Below are 26,101 nucleotides of genomic sequence, written 5' to 3' on the forward strand. Positions count from 1 at the left end.
GCTGTCTGCTGTTTGTAGTCCTCAGGTGTATCACATGACTTACTTTATTTACCTTGAGGCGTATTCGACTGGTCGCAAAACTACTTTTGCGATCAAGTTTTCCAGTCGAATAAAAGCCTCTTTGGTGGTTTAAATCGTTGGTGGGGCTAGTTTGTTTGTGTGTGGGGGGGTTGGTTGTTGGCCCTTCTCTTCTCCAAACGACAAAATATAAAGGATGGTGATAGCAAGGGAGTTCGTGATATCTTTTTCTTTGTTTCAGTAATAAAATTAGATCTAGGCTAGCCTAGAATCTTCTTCGGTAAGGCCAAAAATAAAATGATTTCGTAACCTATGAAACTCTCTAAATAGGCTAGCCTAGGGGTAGGGCCAGGGCGGCCCAACTAAACTAGCCTAGGCCTCTCTAGGTAGGCTAGGCCGCCGCCTGGCCCTCTCTCCCAGCTAGGCTAGGCCTAATGTCTGGCCCTCTCCCAGCTAGGCCTAGGCCTACTGTCTGGCCTAGGCTACTGCTGGTAGCACATTGGTGTGCTATTGAACCACATTGAACCCCAATTACAATAATGAACCACATCGAACCCCATCATGACGATTCACATATTGAACCCCAATAATGATGAACCACACACCGAATCCCATCCATCCAATGAACCAGGTCCGACGAATTACCCCCATACGATGAGTCATGCTACGTACTTGCAACAAGCGCTGTATTGAGTAAATCGGCCTCCAGTCTCAAACACGGGCCTCTGGCAGAAAATCTGGAGAAGAGATGATGATGAGTAAAGCCCTGGGTCCGTGTGGACTTGTTCAATGGGGTGCGGTGTAGTAAATCGCCAGACCACAAAATTAATATATTATTTCAATTCCAATTTGCAATGTAGGTTATCAAAATGCCAACTGTTATTCTCCTTGATGTCTCTTTATCAATGACTAGAACTGCTACAGATGTTGCTGGAGAAACGCTCTCAAGACGCCAGCTTGCGCACCATGGAATCTTGTCTCTCATTGATTATATAAGTAAAAATCAACGTCTTGAATTTGTGTCTTTAGTTGTCTTCTCATCATTGTATGAGATTGTTGTTCCATTCACAAGAAACTATGAAGAAATTGAGGTTTGTTTCTATTATACTATAGTGGTATATATCCGGATATTATTGACTGGCTTAACACTAAATACTGTAGTTTAGTAAGCCCCCAGCCAAATTAAGCACCACAATTTATATTAAATCAACAACATAACATCTGCTTCTATCAGGAGTTGGTATGGTTTACAATGTACATCATAGAATGATTTCTATTAAGAAATTTGGCTGATAATATTGATAATGTGATGGCAAAAAAAATAAAATATATATTTATCTAGCATGATTGATTGTTTAGACTGCTTTGGGAAAACTTGAAGATCATGATAAGACTTGTGTTGAGCCAGCTTTATCAGGGGTTCGAGAAATGGTATTGGATGAGTGGGGTGCTAATGCTACATGCCAGGTAAGACTCATTAATCTCTACTTATAGCACCTTGAAGTATGGAGACTCATGAAGCCGCAGCTTGTGTGTCCCTCATTACCTAACATTTGGACTGAACTTCCAGCATGGTCAGACATACAAATGTTTATTAATATTTATTTTTGTAATTTTATAAAAAAATATTTTTTATCTAGGTTGTGATGATAACAGATGGCAATGTTGGAGTAGGACAAGGGTCGTTGAAGTATTCTTTGCATAACTATTCCAAATCAGATAATCGTTCATTTCCACTACCGTTCAACTTCCCAGCAAAACTCAATATTGTTCTCATTTCGAGTATTCCTGAGCTCCAACAAAAGAACACTCTTTCTATGTTTCAAAAACTTGTTGATATTAATAAAACCGGTGAAGTGTATGTGACGGATACTCCGTTGATCACGGCAAACGTGCAACAGACATTCACAAAAATGGCAACTGATAGTTATGCACCACATTACGCTAAGTTGCATTGTGGGAATATGCTGTCGTATGTAAAGCTACATCCTGCCCCATCTTCTGTGGAAGTAGAAATTGATCACACAACAATTAAAAAGACAGTTTCTGATTCACTGCACATCTGTGGATTTCTTGACTCGACAGATGTTTCAAGCCCACCATCTACTGCCAGGCATCTAGTGCTGCCAGTGCCAAACAGAGGTTAGATTAATTTGTTATAAGTTGTATCCTGAAAAAGTGTACGATTGCTCTCTGAAAATAATGTTATAGATTTTGTCTCTTCTAATGCATCTGCCTGGCCATGACAGATTACATCTCATCAAGAAACTGTTTAGATATCTTGTACATGAACAAACAAATAAGAAAACATTCAGTAATTTTGAACTAGATTTTGTAGTCAAACCTCTCATTTTCTGCAGTAATACTGTACCCTAGTAATAGACTGCTAAAAACTCGTACTTTTTTCTCAATTTCTCATAGAGTTCAATAAAGTTGTGAGTGGAGCTGTTGACTCGGAAGATGCAAACAATTCAGAAGATGGCAAGACTCCATCCTTCTGTGTATTGTTGCATGGAAGCCTGAAAGTAGAGAATATGGTTGCTTTGGTACAAGTCAGGTATGTTGTTGTACAATTATTTTACTGCAGTTGCATGCAGGAAATGTTTTAACTTTATAACCTGTTAATGCAATTATTTAGCAAGCTTTTTTTCTTAGTTATTATACACACAGTGACTGCCTCATAAATGTTTACATTAAAACAACTAAAATCATTTTTTTCAGTTTACTGCATTTACTACAGTAGAATCCATAGCCTCTTAATAACAATAAAAATACAATTATATTATCACAGTAGTAATAGTAGTAGTAGTAGTCATTTTGAGTGAAGTTTGAAATCATTTGTATAATTTTGTGTTTGTTTTGTGCACTTTAAAGACAAATTTACAAATGTATGTTTTTTTCTTCCGTACAGTGAGGATTGGTATGGAATGTTATATTCTTGGGCAGATAATAAGAAACGTTCAACACTAATGATGTCATTGTTTGAACCAGGAGACAATTCATTACCCTGGCTCGGCAAGTTTAGAAAATTAGGCCTAGCCAGAAGTAAGTTTTACAACCCATATCTATCATGAGTGTTCTAATCCCACAGTTTATTCTTTACATGACCTTTAACATTTGATTCAAACTATTTCATTTAAAATTAATTTAAGTTTTATGTAAATTGTAAAGACAAAGTATACAAACAAAGTAGAATATATTTTGTACATAAGTACGTGAAGAGGTGAAAAATCCCAATTATCTCATTAAGATGCTTTAAGGCCAATTTACACAAATGAGCAGTAACTGTAAGTGGAAAACTGCGTAGCTTGTCCCACGTAGAATAAGTATCTATCCTGAGCAGAAACCGCTCATCTGAAGCAGAAACCGTCCATCCGCAGTGTGTGTAAATGGTCATAAGGAATAACACTGTACATTGTATATTTTTATTATGGTTACGTTGTCTGTTTAAATTTGCCTTTACTTGAAAAAAAAAAACACATTTGACAGCCTCTTTTGTTATCATGGCAGGTTTAGAGAATGATCCATATGGTGAAGACGATAGCAAGACTCCTTTCCCATTGAATCCAACCACAAAGAAAAGCTACGCTACAAACCCAGTTGTATGGATAAAGCCTAGCGGTCTGCAAGCGGATGTTCAGAAAGTTTTACGATATGCTAGGAAGTTGCCGGAAAAAACAATCATTTTTTACAAAGTAGGTTACTCTATTTTATTTACTATTTTAAATAAATTATCTGATTTCTCAATAAGACAAGCAAAAATCAATCAATCAATCAATCAGAAAGGGACTTTTTTTATAAAGCTCTGTGTACACTATCAAACTAGTTTGAAAAAAAAAGTGTGATGTGCCCAATATGTCAGTGATATGACATCATCGTGTCCATATATGGGCACATCACATTTTTTTTGTCATGTCAGAGATTAAGAGCACTTGTGTTGACTTTGAGCAACCAAATGATTCTACTGTACCAGCGTTTGTACTGTGGGTTTCAATTGTATTTTATACAAGCACGAATGTGCAATACTCGGGGTACAGCGAAAGAAGCTGTATACAGACGTATACAGTTAGAAAGTTAAAGAAAAATAGGTTTCGCCAGGGCTCGAACCGGGACCTTCTGCGTGTTAAGCAGACTTGACAACCACTATACTACGAAACCTCTTACATTGAAATTGTGGGTTACAGAAAGTTTTTTAATCCATTTAAATTACAAATAAATGGTAATAAGCACAAAGCAAAATAAACATGTGTAAAAGTGATAATTATCGATTACACAAAATAAGTATTTTAAAAAATAATAATAAGATATACTGTGTATAATTATCATATTGCGTATACAGTACTTTTCACCATAAAGTTTAAAAAAAAAGGTTTAGCCCGGGCTCGAACCAGGTACCTTCTGCGTATTGAGCAAACGTGATAACCACTACGCCAAGAAGCCGCATATAACCATATAACTACATAACGCTGTGGTGTGTGTCACACATTGTGGATTCTTAATTAAACAAATTAATTAACAAAAAATAAAAAATCCGGCTCTATAGCTTTGAGGACATGTCCATGTAGTATGTTCATGCCAAATCCCAGCTCAATACTACAACTAATAAGGGAGGAGTAGTACTTTAAAAATCGCACTTTTTACTCAATAGTGTCCAGATGGTGGAGGAGAAAATGAGTAAGTACTAGACTCGGGTACCCCGAGTAAAAAACTTAATAGTTGATTTCAAGTACTGTATTTATAATTTGTATAATATCACAGTCTCAAATGTACGTTTTATGGTAAATTATGATAAAAAGAGAGAATCCATACACTACCTAAGTACCTTTGAGTACCTTTCATAAACTTTCATATTTTTGTTATTTTTATAGGAGTTAAACAGACTACGAAAAGCAGCTCTATCTTTTGGTATGATTGAATTACTACAAGGATTATCTCGAATCATGGATCGGGAATGCCGGTTACTACCGGGAACGGCACATCCCGATGCTCTTCTCCAACTTACTCATGCATCAAAGGCTTTGAGAATGGCTATCGATCGCGGAATATCATATGAAATTGTTCCTCTCACAACAAACTTTGCAAAAAACACTTGAAACTGTCATGCAAAAACAGTAATAAAAACGCAATTGTTTTAATGGATAGTATTGGATGTACATCTGATTTGATCATAATAAAAAAATTGTTTATTAAAGTTTATTTATTACCCCACATCAGAGAGTAAACAAGTTATAATACTAGAGGGTGCACTCCCTGTGCAATTTGTGTTAAAAATATATTAATAGTATTACTGTACTTAAATAATTTCAATTCGCTTATTCCGAATGTAAAAACAATGAATTGAGGGAAAATGTTTTTTTAGAGTGCATTTTATAATAAATACAATATTACTGGAAAGTGACTTATTTTTTGTTTTAATCTTGATTTAATATTATTGTACTGTATCATGCCATTAAACTAATAACAGCAACACGCACTCCACAAAAGACATGCATCAAAAATGTACTTTACTATTTGTATAATTAGCTAGATACCCACATTACTGAGAACACCTGTGAGTAATGTGCTGGCAGGTCTGTGCACCTTAAACTGCTGGTAAACGGAATGAATGCATATCTCCACAATCATGGTAAATTGTCTAAAAATAGTTTATTCAAATGTTTACAGATGATACAAGGTTTAAATAACAATTTCAAAAGGATAAAACAAGATGGGATACAGAGAAAACTTTTGGTCACTTTTGACAAAAAATGTACTTTTATGTATTTAAAAAAACTGGAAATATGTTAATTATATTTACAAGTTTAGGTTATTGCTTGTACATAGTATATTGGACAATTTATAAAATACTAACAATGTAAATGAATACCAAAATAATTAAGTTTTAATTTGTATTTAAGTTTATGCTTTCAAGGTAAAAGTATATACAAATCAGCTTACTGTATGAGAATATATTGTAATTGCAGTATTTTAAAAATGAATAACAATCTATAAATTACAACTTATAATAATTAAATATCTATATAATAGAACACATGGAGACTTCCCTGAATAAGAGTTGGCAGTATATCTCCTCTTTAATCTATCCCAAGGGTGGAGTTCTACTGTGATTTTACCACTGAATGATTATAAGAGAGTGGTCACTGAAAAATTATCGTCTAAACCATTTACATTCAGTAAATATAATAAAATATATATTATTTATACATACAATAAAAGTAAATTTACATCTACATGCAAGAGCATTAATTGGAACACAATGTTCACCCTGTTAAATTCCCATGTTATGTAGTTACCCAAGAATACATAATCAAATATTCATAGATATATTGTTATACTTCCTAAATGAGTACACTGTACCAACAGCCAAATTCTAGCAGTAAGTTTACAGTAAGTTTGCATACAGGAGATGAAGAAGTTAATTTAACATATGAACGTGTATTTCGCCCATGTTGACCTTTGCGGTCTGCTAAATTATCCCAAAAGAAAGCTCGCTATTGTATTTATAAGTTAATGTTAGTACTGGACAAAAATCATGCCTTTTTGGGCTGGTAAAACCCTACACCAGGGATTTGTTCATTTGCCTACACTAGACAATTTGGCCTAGTAGTAGTACTAGGCCTACCCGTCATTTTCTCATTAACAACATTTGCTATACAGTACAGTACTATAGTTTATCAATAATATATTACAATACAGTAGTTTCTTTTAAGCTATTTGAGTGGGTATGGTAATTATTCTAAATTTTGTGTAAAAATACAATCATTTATACAGTGGTCAAAGGTTTAAATTTTACAAGTCTTTTAGAAATATATACACAATATGAATGAGAAACTAACATATTCAACTCAAGTAACCAACTTCAAAGGTTTCAATTATACAAATACACTGTACTAATAAGGTGCTTTAGACCTAGGAATAGAACAGGGACACATTTAAAGGTTTGGTACAAATACTGTACACTGTGATAATGGACATTTTCCACTGTAGTAAAGCAAGGTTGGCTATTTTATTATGAGTATATTTTAAGTGATTTATTGAGGCATTATCTTTGGATTTTCTGTGTGCTATATTAATCATCTGCATAGATTTAATTTCATTGCTTGTGAATTAATAATCTTGCTATCAGCATAACATGTATTAAGTCATGTTCAACAATAACTTCCAAATTTAGAATGTTAATACTGTAGTATTGACAAAGGTAGTACAGGAATAGTATAAAGGTTGAAGGTTAAAGGTTATCTAATATGAGGAATAGGATTATGAAATAAATCTTTGGTTGAACATGCAAAACAGAAATATGCATGACAAAATACTGTTGAAAACATTTGACCAATTACTGATAGTTCCCGGACGCACAGCTACTTTATAGTAGTTAATTACTAAATGCCTATTTATCATTTCAATACCTTATTTTTACACATATATCTCATGGTGGTTGGTAGTGATCCCAATAAGTCTTTAAAATATTCTGGGTTACAACTAATAGCAAGGTGGTCACATCAACATCAACCAATTAGTGACTGTGAATTATAATGTAATTCTGTGACGTTATACTGGTATTCAATTGTTTCACAGTCATCTTTTACACATATTACTTGCATATTGTCGTCACATTTGCTTAAAACTGTTACCAAGTTAAAAATGTCTGACTAAAAAAGGTGTAAGTGCAAGATATAAGTACTGAAGTAATGATACAAGGAATTAAAGGCAAGGAAGTAAAAGACAGAAAATACTGTAATATATAGAATATTTCAAATGTTTTCAAGGCACAAATATGAAGTATAAGGTTTGACAGTAGTTAATTATCACAATATATATAGCAATTGTATGTTTAGAAACAAAAGTCGACACAAAATAAATAATCATAGTATCAATCAACTATCTGTCCATCATCCTTTTCTTAAAACATTGTGAACAAAAAAAGTCATGTTCTTCTTGTCCATAAAATATACATCCTGGTGTCCTGCACTCTCTCAATCCTAATGGAGCAGATGTAACGCTTTTATACCCAGGGTTACTGCGTAGTCTATCGGTATTACCAGTTCTTATATCATAGCTTCTGGGCTGACCTTTGCCTGGTTGACCTTTGAACTGTACTTGGTCAAACACTTGTGGATTTAGGTCATCCTGCACACGGTTTCTGTTGAAATGCGGTGGTGGACGTGGATTTGACCGTCCTCCTTCGTAATGATGCCCTGGATTTCTAGCTGGAATCGGCCGGTCAAAGGATGGCCGATTTTGTTGTCTATATCCGTCATTAGGGGAATGTTGATTTGATTTTAATGCAGCGAGGTACTTTTCTACCTTTGAATATCTGTTATAACCACCTCTCATGATGGGATTTTGTGGGCTTTTCATCACTGGATTTTGTGGCGGAACGACGGGGCCTCTATATTTCCTTCTATCAATCGGTGGTGTTACACTACCACCATTTAAATAACGGTTTTCATGCGCTTGCATTTTTGCACGATCTCGTTTTTGCTTCCTCAACAAATCTTCTTCCATTTTGCGAGTATGTTCTTCTAAATAACGTTCTTGTGCACGTTCTAAATAATTTGCTATCATCTTTTGTTGAATGTCTGTGCGTTTATCATTCAACTTAGCAGCAACAATTATTGTTTTATCATCTAAATCTGGAACCATTATTTGGTCGACACGCTCCGACTGTTGGCTAGCATTCGATGCCGTTTCTTTAAGAGTTTTCTTTTTTGGTTTGATATCAAACAAATTTAACTGTCTTAATCGTTTTCCTAAACCCTTTTTTTCTTTACCCTTTTTCACTTTTGCATACAATGGCTGCTCAGCACTATTATTTGAGTTTTCATCAGACGGAGTCCTCCGTAATTTTCCCTCCTCCTCTCCATACAAACTGGAATTTCCAGCCACTCCAGGAATTGGTACCCGAATGAGGTCGAGGTATCGGTGAAGAATATCAAGTTTTTCCGAATCTGATAACGAGAAGCGTTTAGATTGGTATGTGTTAGCGTTCTCATCTTTGGTCCATTTATAATTTGGTCCTGGATCAATACTGAAGTGTATTGGTAATAATTGATGATCACAATCGGTAACAGGCACAGCAACTAAAAGAGAAAAAAACAATCAGTTTGTTTGCCTGACATTTCACAATGCCTAAATGTTCCCATTTCAGGTTATTAATGGATGGTGGGTAGAGTTGTAATGGCCAATATGGTGATGGTGATGAATAGATACAGTATTTTGAATGGACATTGATTTAATAGATATTTACATATATTGTGGTAGGAATTTGTTTATACTGAAACCTAACCCCTAAAGGGAACCGCAGTTCTTATGTTGTGGGAAGTGGTAAATAATACGGGATTGAGTTAATCTTGACAGTATGTGTACTGCTGTGTATGTTTTGTTGTAGCTTGTGTTGTCATGATTTTATACTGAAAAATGTACTACTACTAGTACTATACTGGATATTTTCCTAATACAGTCGAATCCCTCAATACCAGATACTCTCTGAAAACCAGAAATTATCCCAATGCCCGACTTTTCTCAAGGTTCAAAAGGTCCATAATTCATTTTCATTCCGAATGCTAGACTTTCCAGAAAACTAGACATCTTTGGTCAGCCCAAAGGTGTCCGGTATTTGGAGAGTTGACTGTAATTAATAAATTAATTATTATAGAGCGTTGTTTATTTTAATAACCTAAATATTTTGGTTATTTTATTTAATAAAATACATATGTTATTTTTTTAGGATAAAATAGATAGATACAAACCTGGCAAATTAACTTCTTGAAGTCGTCTCTCGCCATGATTAGCTTCTTTATCAATATCCATTGGAACCAATGCTGAAAAATGTGCTGCGTCATATGTAAGCACTAGAGGTGTACGATGGCACTCTGAATTCATTGACTCTAGAGGGAGGTAGATACCACCAAACGGAATTGGAGCAAATGCTTCTCCCTTCGCATTTCTAAGTACTGTATCAGCTACAATAATGATTGGTCGCTTGATTACATGTGCAAGAACAAAGACGTGAAACTCCTCCAGACTCTCATATATCTCTTCGAAATCATCAAACTTTGAAGATTCAATATCTTCAGCTAAAGCTGTTAAACCGCTGGATAATTAAGAAGAAAAATGACTATTATTGCATTTTATCATTATAATTGTAAAAAAATACATTTTTACCTATATGCACATCAATTCAATGTTTACTTTAATCTAATAATTCTGTACATTATGCAAATCTCGAAGTCAATATTGGCCAAGTCACATCCAATAAGGTAAAGATTTTAAAATTTGAGTCAATTATAATTTGAATAACTACTGCAACGGCAGGGAGCTAAGGTAATTGGTCAGATGTTTTGTCCTAAATTACATAAACTGTACAGTATTTAATATTAAGTACATATCAAAGCAAAACTTTGGGTGGAATTTGAACCCACGACCTCCAGATCACTGGCCTCCAGTCCAGTGACTGGTGATGTTGAACCATGTTGCTGGTCAAACCTAACCTTGATGTACAAGAGCTTAATCACAAGAATAGTACACTCAGCAAATTCCTATTTATTACTTATGAATTTTGCCTGTGGTATGAGATAAGACTTTTGACAAGGTCTTAGAACTTTAATCTGAGAATGGCTTAAGTCTAGCAAAAGCCTCCTTATATTACAGTCCGCCGCCTTAGGGCTAAAAAGAGTTTAATGTGAACCAGGTTGCTTGACCAATGCCGGTTTTTTTTACTCATAATAAAACCAGTTTTTCTCATTTTGGTGATGGAGACTCAAGGTTTTTAAAACAGAATATTTGTGTGTTTTTTTTTGTAATGACATAATTTCTGTTGGCTAAAAGAAAAATTACCATTCCTTCAAATTACGGTATTAAAACTGTATTCTCTTGATTAGTAGCTAAATAGACCCTAAAATAGTAATTTAGTACAGCAGTTACCCTCCTCCTGCTGAGCGTGATGGTGGTGGGATGTAGTCTCTATTAGCATTACGAGGTTTAGCTGATGCTAATTTCAGCAGATGCCGCCATTCTTCCTCCCATTCCTCTTCTGAGAATACCAAACCAGACTATATGTTTAAGAAAATCATGAAAATAATTTCATAGAGTTAAAATTAGGTTATTATTAATTATTATTATTTAATTAAATTTAGTAAAAAAAAGAGTCCTGGGTTCAAGCCCAATTAGTGTAAGGATTTTGACAAATTATAACTCCACCCTCAAAGACTTTGTTTATGTAGAGCATCTTGTCTATATGTTTGTCTTTGCCACCTTTAAGAAGGATAAGTGAATGAATTTGCTTAAATGGTTATCCTTGATAATTTGCCTAAATATTATAAAAAAAAAATATTTTCTGAATGTTGCATTTAAACAAAACACTGAACATAGACAAGTAAAGATCTGTCTACACAATCAAAGTTTATGTGACAAAAAAAATGTGATGTGCCCATGTATATGGACATGATGATGTCATAGCACTACCATATTTAGTAATATCACTACCATATTTGGGCACATCTTTTGGTAGTGTAGACAGTGATTCAGAATTATGTTTTTATAAGCTACCTCTTTATTAGTTTGCATCTGTTGCCATCTCCATCTACGCTTTAACTTCTGCATAAACCTAGAATCCTGATTGTCAGTCAGTGCTTTGTATAATGACTTCCTTAAGGTTAACAGACGATCATGGAAGCCCCACATACCTAATACAAACAAATCATTAACATATAAACTCAATATAGCAGGCTTTATGTGACAAAAAAAATGTGATATGCCCATATATGGACATGATGATGTCATATCACTACGATATTTGGGCATATCGCTACCATATTTGGGCACACCACACATTTTTTGTTAAACTAGTTTGATAGTGTAGACAGAGCTTAACACATCAAATTGTTCACAATCTTGATAAACCTTGAATTTAATGTTTGAAACATATCATCATAGTGGAAGCCCAGATCTACTGTAAAACATATCATCATAGTGGAAGCCCAGATCTACTGTAAAACATATCATCATAGTGGAAGCCCAGATCTACTGTAAAACATATCATCATAGTGGAAGCCCAGATCTACTGTAAAACATATCATCATAGTGGAAGCCCAGATCTACTGTAAAACATATCATCATAGTGGAAGCCCAGATCTACTGTAAAACATATCATCATAGTGGAAGCCCAGATCTACTGTAAAACATATCATCATAGTGGAAGCCCAGATCTACTGTAAAACATATCATCATAGTGGAAGCCCAGATCTACTGTAAAACATATCATCATAGTGGAAGCCCAGATCTACTGTAAAACATATCATCATAGTGGAAGCCCAGATCTACTGTAAAACATATCATCATAGTGGAAGCCCAGATCTACTGTAAAACATATCATCACAGTGGAAGCCCAGATCTACTGTAAAACATATCATCATAGTGGAAGCCCAGATCTACTGTAAAACATATCATCATAGTGGAAGCCCAGATCTACTGTAAAACATATCATCACAGTGGAAGCCCAGATCTACTGTAAAACATATCATCATAGTGGAAGCCCAGGTCTACTGTAAAACATATCATCATAGTGGAAGCCCAGATCTACTGTAAAACATGAAGTGTGTAGAAACCCTCTATATTCTGGATTCTTTGTATTTTCTCAAAATTTAGAGAGGAGAGGTAAGGTGAAAACAAATTATTGAATCCTTCTTTGGCACCTAGCCACCATATATTTATATAATATAATACTACTGCACTTTACTGCACAAAAATTAATATTTCTAGTACATCACTAGGCAGTTTAAAATGTCTTCTATATTAATATAACATATTGATGTATAAATAGTGAATGTATATTTTTAAATCAAGTCTCTGTTTCAAACTCTGGCAGACAATAAAACACAAGTGTTTAGTATGTAGACTAAAACAGTAGCTTACCAAGAGAGGCAGCATGCAACAGACAGTTACCATCTCCTGTTGTTGCCATTGGCCACAATACCTGCAGGATGCCTAACCACCAATTTAGACGTTCTGTAAAAAGATAGAGAAGTACAGTAAGTAAGCCGTTGCATTACATAAAGAAAATATACCTAATACCACACAATATATTGCTAGTGTGCTCACATCATTATATATAGATTTCTATTATTATATAGATGGTATAACAACAAAACCCTAATAATGTAATAAATTTAAAGTACATTAATAAAAAAAAAAAGCAATTAATGACCAAAATATTATTATCATTGCATAAAATACTCATTTAAAAAGAAAAAAAAACACATTTTCATTGTAAAAATCTTCAATGTCTGGCCAAAATCATCTTATTTGTCTTTAAAAATGCAAATTACCAGATTTACAAAATCGCCTAAACCATTGGTAGATTTAACACATAACATTTTTGCATTTTTTTTCAAAAAATTATATTATTATTTTCATTATAATTATTTCATTATTATAATTCTATCTGAATTAAAATCTATTCACAATGTAGTTCTAAATTTTAAAACATAATCTTTTTAATGCTCAAACTCAATTTATCATTTCTTAAATTAATCTATCCGTATTCATACCATACACAACAAATTGTTTTTCAATCTATTAAACTGAACATTTAAAACAAACTTACTTTTTTAGATCCATTCACAACCACAAACAACAAAATTTATTTTATGCCAGTCATTTTTATACACGTACTGTATGAGCACATACTGTACATAACTGAACTATTGCATATTTATTTTACAACAGTAAAAACAATCTGTATTGATCATATGCTTTTCCATTGATGTGTTGTCAATATTTTATCAGTTACAATCACTCATAAAAGGATGGAGCCTATCCTAACACCTGAACAATAGGACTCAAAATATACACATTGATTTCATATCTCTTTCTTTGTGTCCTGGTACAGGCAACATTAAACCAGTAAAGAAAAACAAGAAATATTAAATGACGTATAATAAAAGGACAGCAATTTCTGTGAAAGGGCTATTTGGCTGAATAATATATAAATAGTATAATAATTACAAAGATTTATTAGCTCAAAGGTGAACATACTCTACTATCATGCATGCTGGCCCAATTCATTGTTTTCTTGTTATTTTAAGTCTAAACTACTATCTAAAGGATTCAATGATGGTTGACAATTGTTCCTGGTTTAATATTATTATATTATTATTATTATCATCATTATTATTATTATACAGTACAATATTACCTTGTACAACCATCATATAAATTGAACAAAAAAATCAATAAGTAAAAGAGGATTACTAAATGATATTACTACAGTAATCAAAACAAGAGGTAGATTTGACAAACGCGTTGGCCTTGATTAAAAACATGCCATACACACTACTCGTAAACCAATTCATATTTCTGAAATGTATGCAACACTAATAGAAAACTGTATCATCAAAAACATTAGTATTTTTGGAGATGGCTTGCCTAACTCTGAATTAGTTTAGACCTCCTTCCCCTATTGCACCAAATGTTCACCAATACCCCTTTCAAAACTCTGAAGATTATTTATATCATACACCCTAGGGTGTCAAGAGGGGTGCTTTGCTTGATGTGTACCTTGTTGTGTGTACGTGTAAACTCTGAAGATTATTTATATCATACACCCTAGGGCGTCAAGAGGGGTGCTTTGTTTGATGTGTACCTTGTTGTGTGTACGTGTAAACTCTGAAGATTATTTATATCATACACCCTAGGGCGTTAAGAGGGGTGCTTTGTTTGATGTGTACCTTGTTGTGTGTACGTGTAAACTCTGAAGATTATTTATATCATACACCCTAGGGTGTCAAGAGGGGTGCTTTGTTTGATGTGTACCTTGTTGTGTGTACGTGTAAACTCTGAAGATTATTTATATCATACACCCTAGGGCGTCAAGAGAGGTGCTTTGTTTGATGTGTACCTTGTTGTGTGTACGTGTAAACTCTGAAGAATATTTATATCATACATCCTAGGGCGTCAAGAGGGGTGCTTTGCTTGATGTGTACCTTGTTGTGTGTACGTGTAAACTCTGAAGATTATTTATATCATACACCCTAGGGCGTCAAGAGGGGTGCTTTGTTTGATGTGTACCTTGTTGTGTGTACGTGTAAACTCTGGAGTTTTGCTAGGTGATGCAGAACTTAGAAGTGGTATGAGTATTTGTTCTGGGGTGGAGCTAGAACACGTAACTAACCATGTAAAATGTGTTCTTAAATTCTTTATTCCCTCTGACAAAATTTTATTGACAATCGATTTTAATATGAAGCAACTTAGAAAGTACTGTATAAGCTGGAGGTCGGAACTGCTATTGTATGGCTCCAGAGGAGCTGCTTAGAGAAAGCCAACACATACTGTAGTTTGAAATACATACATTGGTTTTTTAAACCAATATGATTCAATAACAGAATATAGTCCGTTGTTTTTTACTGGAATGTTTAGAATTTATTGTAGTAAAGTATTTAAAGTTTACATCCGCTCTCATTGATCGACCATCCAAAAGCCTTGCATCACAACCTATGCCAATGGAAGAAAAATATAAAAACCAAAACAAAAACAGAAGCACTAACCTGAACCTTTTTTGACAGTCCTAGTTGAAAGATATTAATTTTATAAATGACAACGAGATTAATTATCTACCTATGGATTAACACCTATTGATTGCTAAATAGTACAACGGTATCCCTAATTGACAGTTGTATCCAGGTAAGAAACTAGATTGGAAATAGAGGGCGCTATTAGAAGTTCCAGAACTATGTAATAAACTCTGAATAGTGAAATGTAATTTAAAATTATTTTGTGATAAACATTTTTATCCAAGCTTTAAAATATGAAAAAAATAATGTGTAAGATTTAGTTTATGTGTGCATTAATCATGGGTTATATCATTTTAAACCAAAATATGATACATAAATCATAATATCAGTTTGTGTTGCTCTTATACACTGTCAGAAATTCTTGTTGTCATGTGATTGTACAATATATTATCATAACACTATAAGCAGCAATCATACCCCATATAAGTATGGAATGCATGAATTAAAAACAAAAAGATTTTCAGATTGAGAGTGGAAACAGGACATAAGAGTATACTGTATAGGGAACACAAACAATGTACAGTAAAATGACTTTCATCCACTGAAAGGTTTGAATGCCTTTGGGCAGTGTACTGTATGTGCATTATAGTATGATTAATCCCTTTCAACATTACCACCAAACATCTGCATGCACAATTATAATTACTTTGCCATGAATTATCAGTGCCACAGGTTGTGACCTTTGATATAAGGTCATGATGTTTACAAGTAATGTCATACAGTACATATCAATCATTAATATGTAAAATTAATTTTTAAAATGTATAGTATTATAATAAAGATAGCTAGAACCAGTGGCGTAACGCTAGCACTCATAAGGGGCCCAATCCAATGTTGGGTAGTTGCATTGCACTATTAATTCTATGGGGCCCCTTAAGCCCTGGGTTTAGCCAGTGAGCGCTCATAGCTGTTACTCCACTAGCTATAACACTACTTACTTGCATTCTCTAAGTTATACATGCTAGTTGTCTCTATTAGGTCCTTCTCAAGAAAGCTCATAAAGTCATTCTTGTAGGCAGTGATGTCTGGTAAGATGAATAGGCGCAGAGGTGTCTCAATGCTTACATCATCACAATTCTTGTGACTCTCATCAAACTCTATCTGCTTCCTTGTTGTCTGCACAAGCACTACATTAGCCTTTGAAAAACCTCTTGTTAGTTTTAATTGAGCTGGTGAAAAAAAAAGCAATTTCTAGTTTACAACCAGTGACATTGTAGCTGATATCTGTAATTTTTCAATTTGTATGCATGAATTGTGATACTAATTCACAGTTTGTTTTTCACAGTATAATAAATTAATTTTAACACTAATATTGAAAGAAAATATTAACTACATCAATCTTGGTTAAAATAGTATTGCAATGCAGTCTAATAAAATAATTGTTACAAATTGGATTGCCATAAGAGGACATGAATATCAAACGATATTATTGCTATGGTAAGAGAATAAGGCATATCTGAGAACAACTAATATACTTAGGCAAGATACTTTACTCTCATTGACTCGTCCTTCAAATGAGATGTAAAGCCATTGGTCTTATACAATGTAAAAAGTGAACAATAATACTTACGGTGTGGTGTCTTTTTGTTTTTGTTTCCATCACCGTCAATGTGAATTGTTGTAGTGTCTGTTTTTCCATTCGGATTGCCAATGTTTTCAGTTGATCTTACAAATTTTTTGGTTTCCCATGTTGGAATCTGTTTGTTTGGTTTCATAAAATTGTAGTCTGCTTTAGCTGCCTCATAGTTCCAGTTTTTACCTAAAAAAGATATCAAAAAATAAAATAAGTATAAATACTGTATATAAAAATATAAAATATTTTTCTTATCAATTACAGTCACAAACCACAAGTTAATTTGAAAATTACAAGTTGGATACTACAGTACGCTTACTAATAAAATTGCTTAATCTACTGTAGTGTTCATTTTTTCATGAAGTAGATAGGTAAAGTCGAAAACTGAAGCCATGGTGCCCATCTCCATTTCATTTAGCAATTGGGCCACATCCCACTGTATTGAGCTTGAACCCAAAACCCAAAATTGCAAGTCCAATGTTCTAACCACTGCGCCAGAGTGTCCCACTACTCATGTAGACTTTATAAACAGTCATAACACCAGTAAAATACAGTACAATTTATAAGAAACAAACACAAATGATTGTTATAAATGTTCTTAAATCTATTCTTTAAGAATTACTGTAATCTTTCTTTCACAAACAATTAAATAGGTCATTATACTTCAGCTTAAGATCAAAACTGTCATTTCCAGTGGATCAATGTACTATAAATACATGCTGTTAATGTGCGTTATTTACAGACAAGACAGTAACCCTTGAGAATGCTTAAAACATGATAAATGAACTTTGACATAAAATCCTCAGTTTCCTATGTAATCCATAGATTTCAGAGTATGCTGCTACTACTAGCTATTATTAGTACAAAATACCCAGCCTGTGAATTACAATGGCCTAGTAGTTCATGTTAATTCATTACAGTATCCACATGTATTGGGATGTGCTGCTTCCTTTACTTGATTCCTTGACACAGTTTTGGCATTTTATTGGTCCTGGTGATTTGTTTGTTTGTTCATTTTTATACTGGGTGACCTCTTCAGTCAAAGACTGATCTCCCAGAGGACCCAGTTGGTGATCAGTGGCTGTGATGTACTAATACACCGGGGTAACCCCCTACTCATCTCGAAAGATGTACTAGGTTCTTTAAAGTGCACACGAGCTAGTTGTGTACACTGGACCTACGGTTTATAGTCCTTATCCGAGAAGACTCGTTCTACCACCAGAACAATGGAGTGAGTGAGCCTCGAACCCTTGCCGATGTTATGGCAACGTAATTACGGTTCCACTGTCTTAACCGCTCGGCCACTCACTCACACTCACTGATGGTATGGGTATGTGTAGGTTCTAGGCCATTGCAAATCGAAAACCCCATAAAGCTCTGTGTACATTTCTCTATCAAACTGTATGTGACAACAAAAATGTGATGTGCCCATATATGGACACGATGATATTATATCACTGGGCACATCAATCACACTTTTTTTGTAAAACTGGTTTGATAGTGTTGCCTGAGCTTAAGGAGTATTTTGTATGGTATCACTATTACAGTAGTACAGTACCATTATAGATGGAAACTGAAACATAAACTCATTTAATAGACATTGTAAAGGCGCTTTTGTATAGTTTAATAATTAAGTATGAACATTTTGCTCTAACATACAGTAGTACATGAAACAAGGCACATAATTAATACTGTATGCTTAAGATAAGATTAGAAAATAAACTGTAGATTTGAATTACATTTTTATATAGCACACATCCACTGAAAGTGCTCAAGGCGCTGTCACAACACTACTGTCCTACTGTTACGCCCGTATTCTTAAACCGGACTTTAGTCGTAGTTCGAGCTAAAACTAAAAAAATGACGTCATTTTAATTCATAAACCGAACTTCAATTAAATCGCCGACTAATTCAGGCCAACCTCGACTAAATCGAGACGGATTTTGATCGATTTTTTTAGTCCTGGAGGGGGCAGGCTAAATGGTCGACTAAATGGTTTTTAAACGATGTTTATGAAAAACGTAACAGTCATTGAGTTGTTATATTGGCCAGATATTGAAGAATGAAATATCTATTTTTATATTAGCTTAATTAAATATACATTGGTATATGTTATAATAATGAAAATCTTCTTTATTTACAACTGTATACAAATTACATAATTTTCTTCGCGCAAGTCCGACTTCAACTACGTCACACCATAGCGACAATGGCAGATGCGGAAATTCACCACGCGATGGAATGTTTAGGGGGCCTAGCGCTTTCTTGTCACGCTATGATGTGCGTGGTTCGTCGCCATCATACTTTGTTGGGGGCCTAGAAAATATAAAAGTTACCGTACCGCCATGGTTCCTAAATATATTTTTAAGATTTTGTTTTTTGTTAATCTAAAGTACTTCACTGTTAAATTAATACTGATCTTGTTCTAATAATTAACGATCAAAATTATTTTTCATGTATAGTCCTGATGCGTAAAAAGTGTTGTAAGAAAATGGAAAGTGATATCAATGCACAAAATTTCGTCTGCTCCTCAAATACTCTCTTGTCATTGGCCAATGTATAGCCTTTGTTATCCAGACGTGTGCAACTCGACTAAAAGCTCGACTTCATTAAGTCGAACTGCAAACTTCGACTACTTCGTTTTTTAATCGAATTTGAAGTAATAGCTCGAACTACGACTTTTTCAAGTCGAACTTCGAACTACGACTAAAGTCCGGTTTAAGAATACGGGCGTAAGTCAGTTTCAGATTTCTTAAAGCATCTCTAAACAAGTGTTGAGATTTTGGTTCAAGTCATTGAAACATTATATAATCATTTGTTGTGTAAAGTAGTTTACAAAAGAGTATTAATGTACATACAATTCTATAAATACTTGATTAAATGAACTGTTACTAGTTAACTGGGTCATAAAATTCAATAAATAATTTATTATTCAATACATCTCAACTTAGAGACGCAATTACCAACATTTTCTTTACTAATGACATCATACACAGTTAATAAAAGTACATAATCTTTCCAATTACCATCCGTACAGTAATATTAGACACATTTGAACAACAAACAATCTCTAGCAAATAAAGTCATGACTAAATATTGCACAAAATTCAATGACCCTTTAGTGTTCAAAGATATATTGATTGTCCTTATAAAATCAACTTTGAATAGGGCATTTTGTAGTTAAAGACCCCTTCCCTACAATTTTGGACGTTTTTTGGAAAATAATACATATATATCACTTTAAAAACATTAAACCATGTCATTCCTTGTCTTAAATGTACGTTTTATGGTAAATTATGATAAAAAGTGAGAAACAATGCACTACCTAAGTAGCTCGCGGCGATCGACCTCTCGTGGACGGTCTTAGGCCTAGCCTAGCTAGGCTTAGTTTTGTAGGCCTAGCTGGTAAACATCGGTAACGTACGAACATCGTACGCTACCTATATACCTAGCCTGACGTTGTATAGTTGCTGCATTAATTGTCTTTCTATTTTTGCCAGACTCCGTTGATACAAATTGGGGAAAACCCGGTATTTTCGCTGAAAAGTTAGGAGTCTTCCATTTGTTTTGGCCTCACGATCGATCGAAAAGTGGGCGAATTACAGGTGAAAAACAAAAATATCAATCCGCGCGCAATGCATTTTGGGATTTATAGCGGGCCGCTATAATTATTAGAATCGACTTATTTTTCACATTTTTAACCGTTTAAAGACGAAAAAAGTTATCGCAATAGGATCATATAGTATTATTTTTACATTAAATATAGTTTGTGATCTTAAATTAGATCTAAAAAACGTAGGGAATGGGGCTTTAATATAACTGTGCCAAAAAACTCCCAAAAATGTGCTTATTTAAAAAAAAAAAAGTTTACTACTTTTTCTATTTTAAATTAAGGTGCTTACAATATCAGGACAATAATTTCAAAGCATAAAACATAACATTAAAATTGCCTTAACAAACACTTAATTCTTATTAATTATTATTTATAAATATACTGTACAGTGTAAATAAATATCAGTATGTCTGTATAGGAATTGCTCTTTCTAATTTAAAGAAAAAACCATTCAATTTCCTATTCATGCAGAGAGATCAAACAAGGACACCTATCAACAATGGGCCAAACCACCACATAAGAATTCCTTTCATAAGCACAGTGTTTGACAATGAGTATCAATGGGTTTTTTTTCTTTTTTTGGATGATTACTCAATGACCAATTCTGTAGGAATTCTACCCGTGCACATCATGGGGCTACTCCCTGTGAATCTATACAATTTCAGTTTCATGTGAAAACATACGGTGATCGTGCGTTTAGTGTCTGTGCTCCATCTATATGGAACACTCTTCCGATTAACATCAGGAAATCAAAATCTACAGACTTGTTTAAAAGGCATCTGAAATCATATTTATTTCAACAAATTTACGAGTGCTAGCAGTTCTGGCGTTGCGTCTTAGAACTTATCTTTTTGGAAAGAATTCGGCACATTATAAATATGAATTGAATGACCCTCGTACAATACAAATTACTGATATTTTTCATTATTTTTCCTTTTTAGCCTTTTTCTTTTTATTTTTTTCTTATTATCAGTTGATTTTTTAAGTAATTTTCAATAATTGTTAAAGGATTTCTGGATAATTTGTGGTTATTATGGTAACAACGTAATATTGTTTAAAAAAGCTTGCATAATGAAGAAACGCAGGAATGTAAGGTTTGTGGTATATATCATGTAATTTCCTTAAAGGATGTTTAGGTGAGGTTGACAAGAGATATTCCTAACTTTACATCCTCTAGAGGAAATTACTGTACATAGTGTAGTACCGCAAATCATTAAATTAACTACAATAATAATAGGTTAATGGTATTTCCAGTTTTTTGGTCATAAAATAACAAGACAATCATTCAAATTATATTAGTCCAGAATTTAATTGAATTAGTCAGCATCATAAAGTTTTTGCACTATTTTTAATTCAACACTTGCAATGAATTGATAAGATATTTATTAAGTTATTAAGAAATCAAATTATTAATTTTGGTAATTTAAATAACCATTGACATACTGTATAATCAAATTGCAGACTAAAATCCATTAGCAAACTTTTGCTAATTTATCTGAACTAGTTTACCACCATTTTTTTCAAAAATTACAACTAGTTTAGAAATATCCAACTTTTTTTTAATGAAAAATATATTTATTACTAGCAAATTGCTAGTTTGCTGGGGAGGAATTTCGAGGACAGACATGTTATGTTTTTGTAGACATCAAAGCCATATATTTTAGTCCACAGTACGAGTTTTAATTCAATAAGAACAGTAATTAGTCATGTCATCATGAAGTTTTGGCATTATTTCCAATAGTACAGTATGTTTGCAATGAATTGATTAAGCTACTTTAAGTATATGTTATTATAATTCAAATAAAACTAAAATGATTAATTGCAGGATTCATAAGGCAGTAAGAAAAAATATATTTAACTGACATCCAAGATTTATCAAAAGAAAAACCTGAAAACTGCAATAGTAAAGCCCTGTCTACACTATCAAACTAATTTGAAAAAAAAAAGGTGTGATTTGCCCAAATATGGTAATGATGTTGCCCAAATATGGTAGTGATATGACATCATCATGCCTATATATGGGCACATCACTTTTTTTTGTCACATAGAGTTTGATAGTGTAGACAGAGCTAAGTACAGTAAGTTTGAATTATCATCATCTCCTCAGAGATCCTGTAGGAAACAAGATAATAAAAGCAACTAAACAAGAACGTCATGGCAAATGACTTGTGTTTAGCAGTGAATTACAATAATATTGTACAACAGTGTTATACTGTCATAGCAAAATATACAGTATTGTATCAAGAAATCAACATATATAAATTCATAAAAACTCTGGCAAAAAGGATAGCATTATATTACAAAATTGGTGCGAGGGTCATTTATGAAATTAATTATAATATTACTATAGTCACAAAATATGATTCACCTTCTAGCTCAGGAAATTGGTGTTTTGGAGAAAATCAAACTGAATGAATATTGCAAAAAAAACTTTCTATTAATATTTACAGTAATACTAACAGACCATTTTGTGGTTATTATATTTTTTTTCAATCAAGGATTAAAAATTCCTATAAGAATTTATAGCAATTCCAACATTTATTTAGTGTTTTATATACACAGTTTGTGACTATGTACAGTCTATTTTTGTTTAAGATTAATTGTGTTACTGTAGCTATGTAATAATAATAGTAAAATTTTTCAAACAGAATTATATATTATAACTGTTTGAAATTTATTCTTTACTATGAAATTAAAAGTTGATTCTTTTTTTTAAATGTCAATTTTATGCATTTGAAAAAAATGTTTTTGTATATTATTATTCATGTAATTAAAGTTATTTATATACACAGTAGAATCCCTCCTATGGGACACCTTTGTTCAGGGGACACCTTGATTCACACAAACACGAGGGGCAATATGTTTAAACACAAACATTCAGGGGACATCCCTATAAAGAATCTACTGTAGCTAATAAGAGATAATAGTCAAATAATTGAATAATTGTTAACAATTCACTTTGTGTACTAGTTGCATATTTCAAGTAGATTCAACCATGATTATGAATTATAATAGTATTAAAAACAACAAAATACTGTGAAAGAGAACTACTGAAGCGATACCGTGTAGTTCAAACACACCTTTAATAATAGTAGGGGTGCTCAGGTCATATGATTTCCATAAGAAAGCTTCCAACAGTTGACATAGCATAGATAAAGTTCTATTGTAACTTATCACCAACAAAAAAATGGGAGTCAATAATAATAACACTGGCAAAAATAAACCTTCTAAATATTTCATCAATTTGATAAAAATGATTTGTCGGGTTGCAGAAAAATTAAAATAGTCATTATTTTATTTTTAAAAAACAGGGCTGTTAAATTTTAGGGGGCTAACACCTGTTTATCGTCCGCCTAAATTCAAGCAAACATAAGTTTTTTTTAAATCATAGTTTATTGATTAAACCTGTTGTGTATATGATAAACAACTTGTAAACAATAGTGCTTGATTTGCTTATTATGTATAAGTTAACACACGTTTATTATTGTATCAAATGGAACAAACAAACTGGCTAATTATTAATTAGGTCGCATTATCACATGCTTCTCTAATTTAAAAAAAACACTTCTCTGACTAAAACTCAATTTGGATTACAAAATGTGTTGCAGGAAAATTAATGTCATTGTTTAAACTTAGGAAAAATGTTTTAGGTTTTGTAATTATAGAAAAAATCCTTAATATTTGTATCAAATAGGTAGGTAGTCATTGTTTAAACTTAACTTAAATTATTAATTATTTTTATTTAAAAAAATCTACTTCAGCTTTTAACGAACCAACTCCCAGCATCAATTTATTATTTCTTTATACTGTATACACTTAGTACTAGGTGCAAGTTAAGTGGTAGATTTTTATAAAAGTAAACAAAATTATATCAAAATTGTATTGTTTGAAGGTTTGCATGGCGAAATCAAAACAAATAATAAATGAAAAGTATTTAAAACAAAAAATTAAGCATTTTTATAAAGTTAAGAAAATTACCTGTACAGTAAAAACAAATAAAAAATTGATTGTTATTGATACAAAAAAAAGTGACATTATTTCAACTTACCTTCCAATAAATCTCTTGCTAGGCCAGGCTCTGTGCCAGTCTCCTGGATGAATCTTGACAGCATACGGTCCTGTGTTGTCATTTTGGAGATGAGTGTTCTTTAGAGTGTACAGGGGCTAGGCGTTGACTAGCTGAATAGTTGGTGGGTTGATTTGTTTCGTTAAAAGTTAATATCAGACTGAGCATTCTTCAACTTGATTGAGACTGAAAGAATGAATGTGAATAAAAGAATTTATAATCGTAATGGTTTTAGAAAGAAGAAATATTTATTTTTTTTACGATAGAATTATGATCCAGGTGGTAAAAAAGGTGTTTGACTATGTATATGATAAATCAACAACTGGACTTTATATTGTTTATTGAAACAGCGACGTTTACTAGTAGATAGCCTACTAGGCCTAGGCTAGGCCTATTTTATTGATACATTTATAAAAAATAATGATAATGGTTTTAATTTTGTAAATGTGAAAAAGTACAAAATTAAAGACTAAATGTTTACAATCTATATTTACTTTCACATCACAGACCAGATGGAAATGGATAGGTATGTAGGTTAGTCAAGTTCGGCCATTGACATTATTAGCCTTATGAACTTGACCTTTTCCAGACAGATAATAATTAAATATGTCAAGAAGTGCAAGAAGTGCATTTTATTAAATTAAAGTTTAAACGGATTTAGGATTGCTACATTTTAGTGCGGTTTGTATTGTCTGTTACTGTGGAAAAAGCATGTATATAATAGGCCTTTCATTACAGTACAGACAGTAGGGCCTTACTTACAAGGCCTATCTAGTACCTAAAAACTAACCTCCTTCCCTACAGTAGGCTTAGCTATGCTACCTTCTTCAGGATCTAGAATATATAGCCTAGAGCCTAGGCCTACCTAGAAAGAATAGGCTAGGCCTATAATAGGCTAACGCAGACAGGCTAGCCTAATAAAAATACAGAAATAATTCATACTTTACCTTTATTAAATTAGTAAATTTACTGTCAACCTGTAGGCCAGTGTCGTATATTCTAGCCTTTAGTATATTTAACTGATTGAATACATTATTTATTATTTAGAATAGACTAGGCCTAGTCATATAGGGCCAGTAGAGTAGGCAACCTGTTTCTTTCTCTGTCGTCGTGCGCCAGTTCGATCGTCCTTTGGGGTGCTCTGTGTCGTGTGTGTACTGTGTGTAGAGCCTCGAAACAGCTGCAACACAAAAAATACCGCCTGACATTTGTTGTCATGTCGTGGTTGTAAAAAAAAATGACATTTCCCATGATAGGTGGCG

General features: G+C 33.2%; 2 protein-coding genes across 6 annotated transcripts; one reads left to right on the top strand and one right to left on the bottom strand.

Annotated features, from left to right (window-relative positions):
* Window positions 1–133: 133 nt before the first annotated feature.
* LOC140063227 (integrator complex subunit 14-like) lies at window positions 134–12,099 on the top strand. 5 transcript variants are annotated; one of them, XM_072109723.1, is made up of 8 exons: window positions 134–298; window positions 879–1,109; window positions 1,378–1,485; window positions 1,659–2,160; window positions 2,440–2,575; window positions 2,930–3,063; window positions 3,529–3,713; window positions 11,953–12,099. In XM_072109723.1, exons 2-8 carry the CDS (start codon window positions 888–890, stop codon window positions 12,046–12,048), a joined length of 1,383 nt encoding a protein of 460 aa, XP_071965824.1. In that variant the 5' UTR covers window positions 134–298; window positions 879–887; the 3' UTR covers window positions 12,049–12,099. The 5 variants fall into 5 exon arrangements, with proteins under 5 accessions (XP_071965824.1, XP_071965825.1, XP_071965823.1 ...); XM_072109724.1 differs by lacking the exon at window positions 11,953–12,099 and adding an exon at window positions 9,746–9,834; XM_072109722.1 differs by lacking the exon at window positions 11,953–12,099 and adding an exon at window positions 4,887–5,404 and having other exon boundaries at window positions 136–298.
* LOC140063226 (OTU domain-containing protein 7B-like) lies at window positions 5,560–25,944 on the bottom strand. Its single transcript, XM_072109720.1, has 9 exons — window positions 25,787–25,944; window positions 24,822–25,025; window positions 17,158–17,346; window positions 16,526–16,756; window positions 12,931–13,023; window positions 11,566–11,702; window positions 10,942–11,069; window positions 9,768–10,111; window positions 5,560–9,098 (listed from the first exon to the last, which is right to left on the bottom strand). The coding sequence occupies exons 2-9, from the start codon at window positions 24,901–24,903 to the stop codon at window positions 7,897–7,899; spliced, it is 2,406 nt and encodes an 801-aa protein (XP_071965821.1). The 5' UTR covers window positions 24,904–25,025; window positions 25,787–25,944; the 3' UTR covers window positions 5,560–7,896.
* Between the last annotated feature and the right edge of the window lie 157 nt (window positions 25,945–26,101).

This window comes from Antedon mediterranea, chromosome 11 (assembly GCF_964355755.1).
Source record: "Antedon mediterranea chromosome 11, ecAntMedi1.1, whole genome shotgun sequence".
Lineage (NCBI taxonomy): Eukaryota > Metazoa > Echinodermata > Crinoidea > Comatulida > Antedonidae > Antedon > Antedon mediterranea.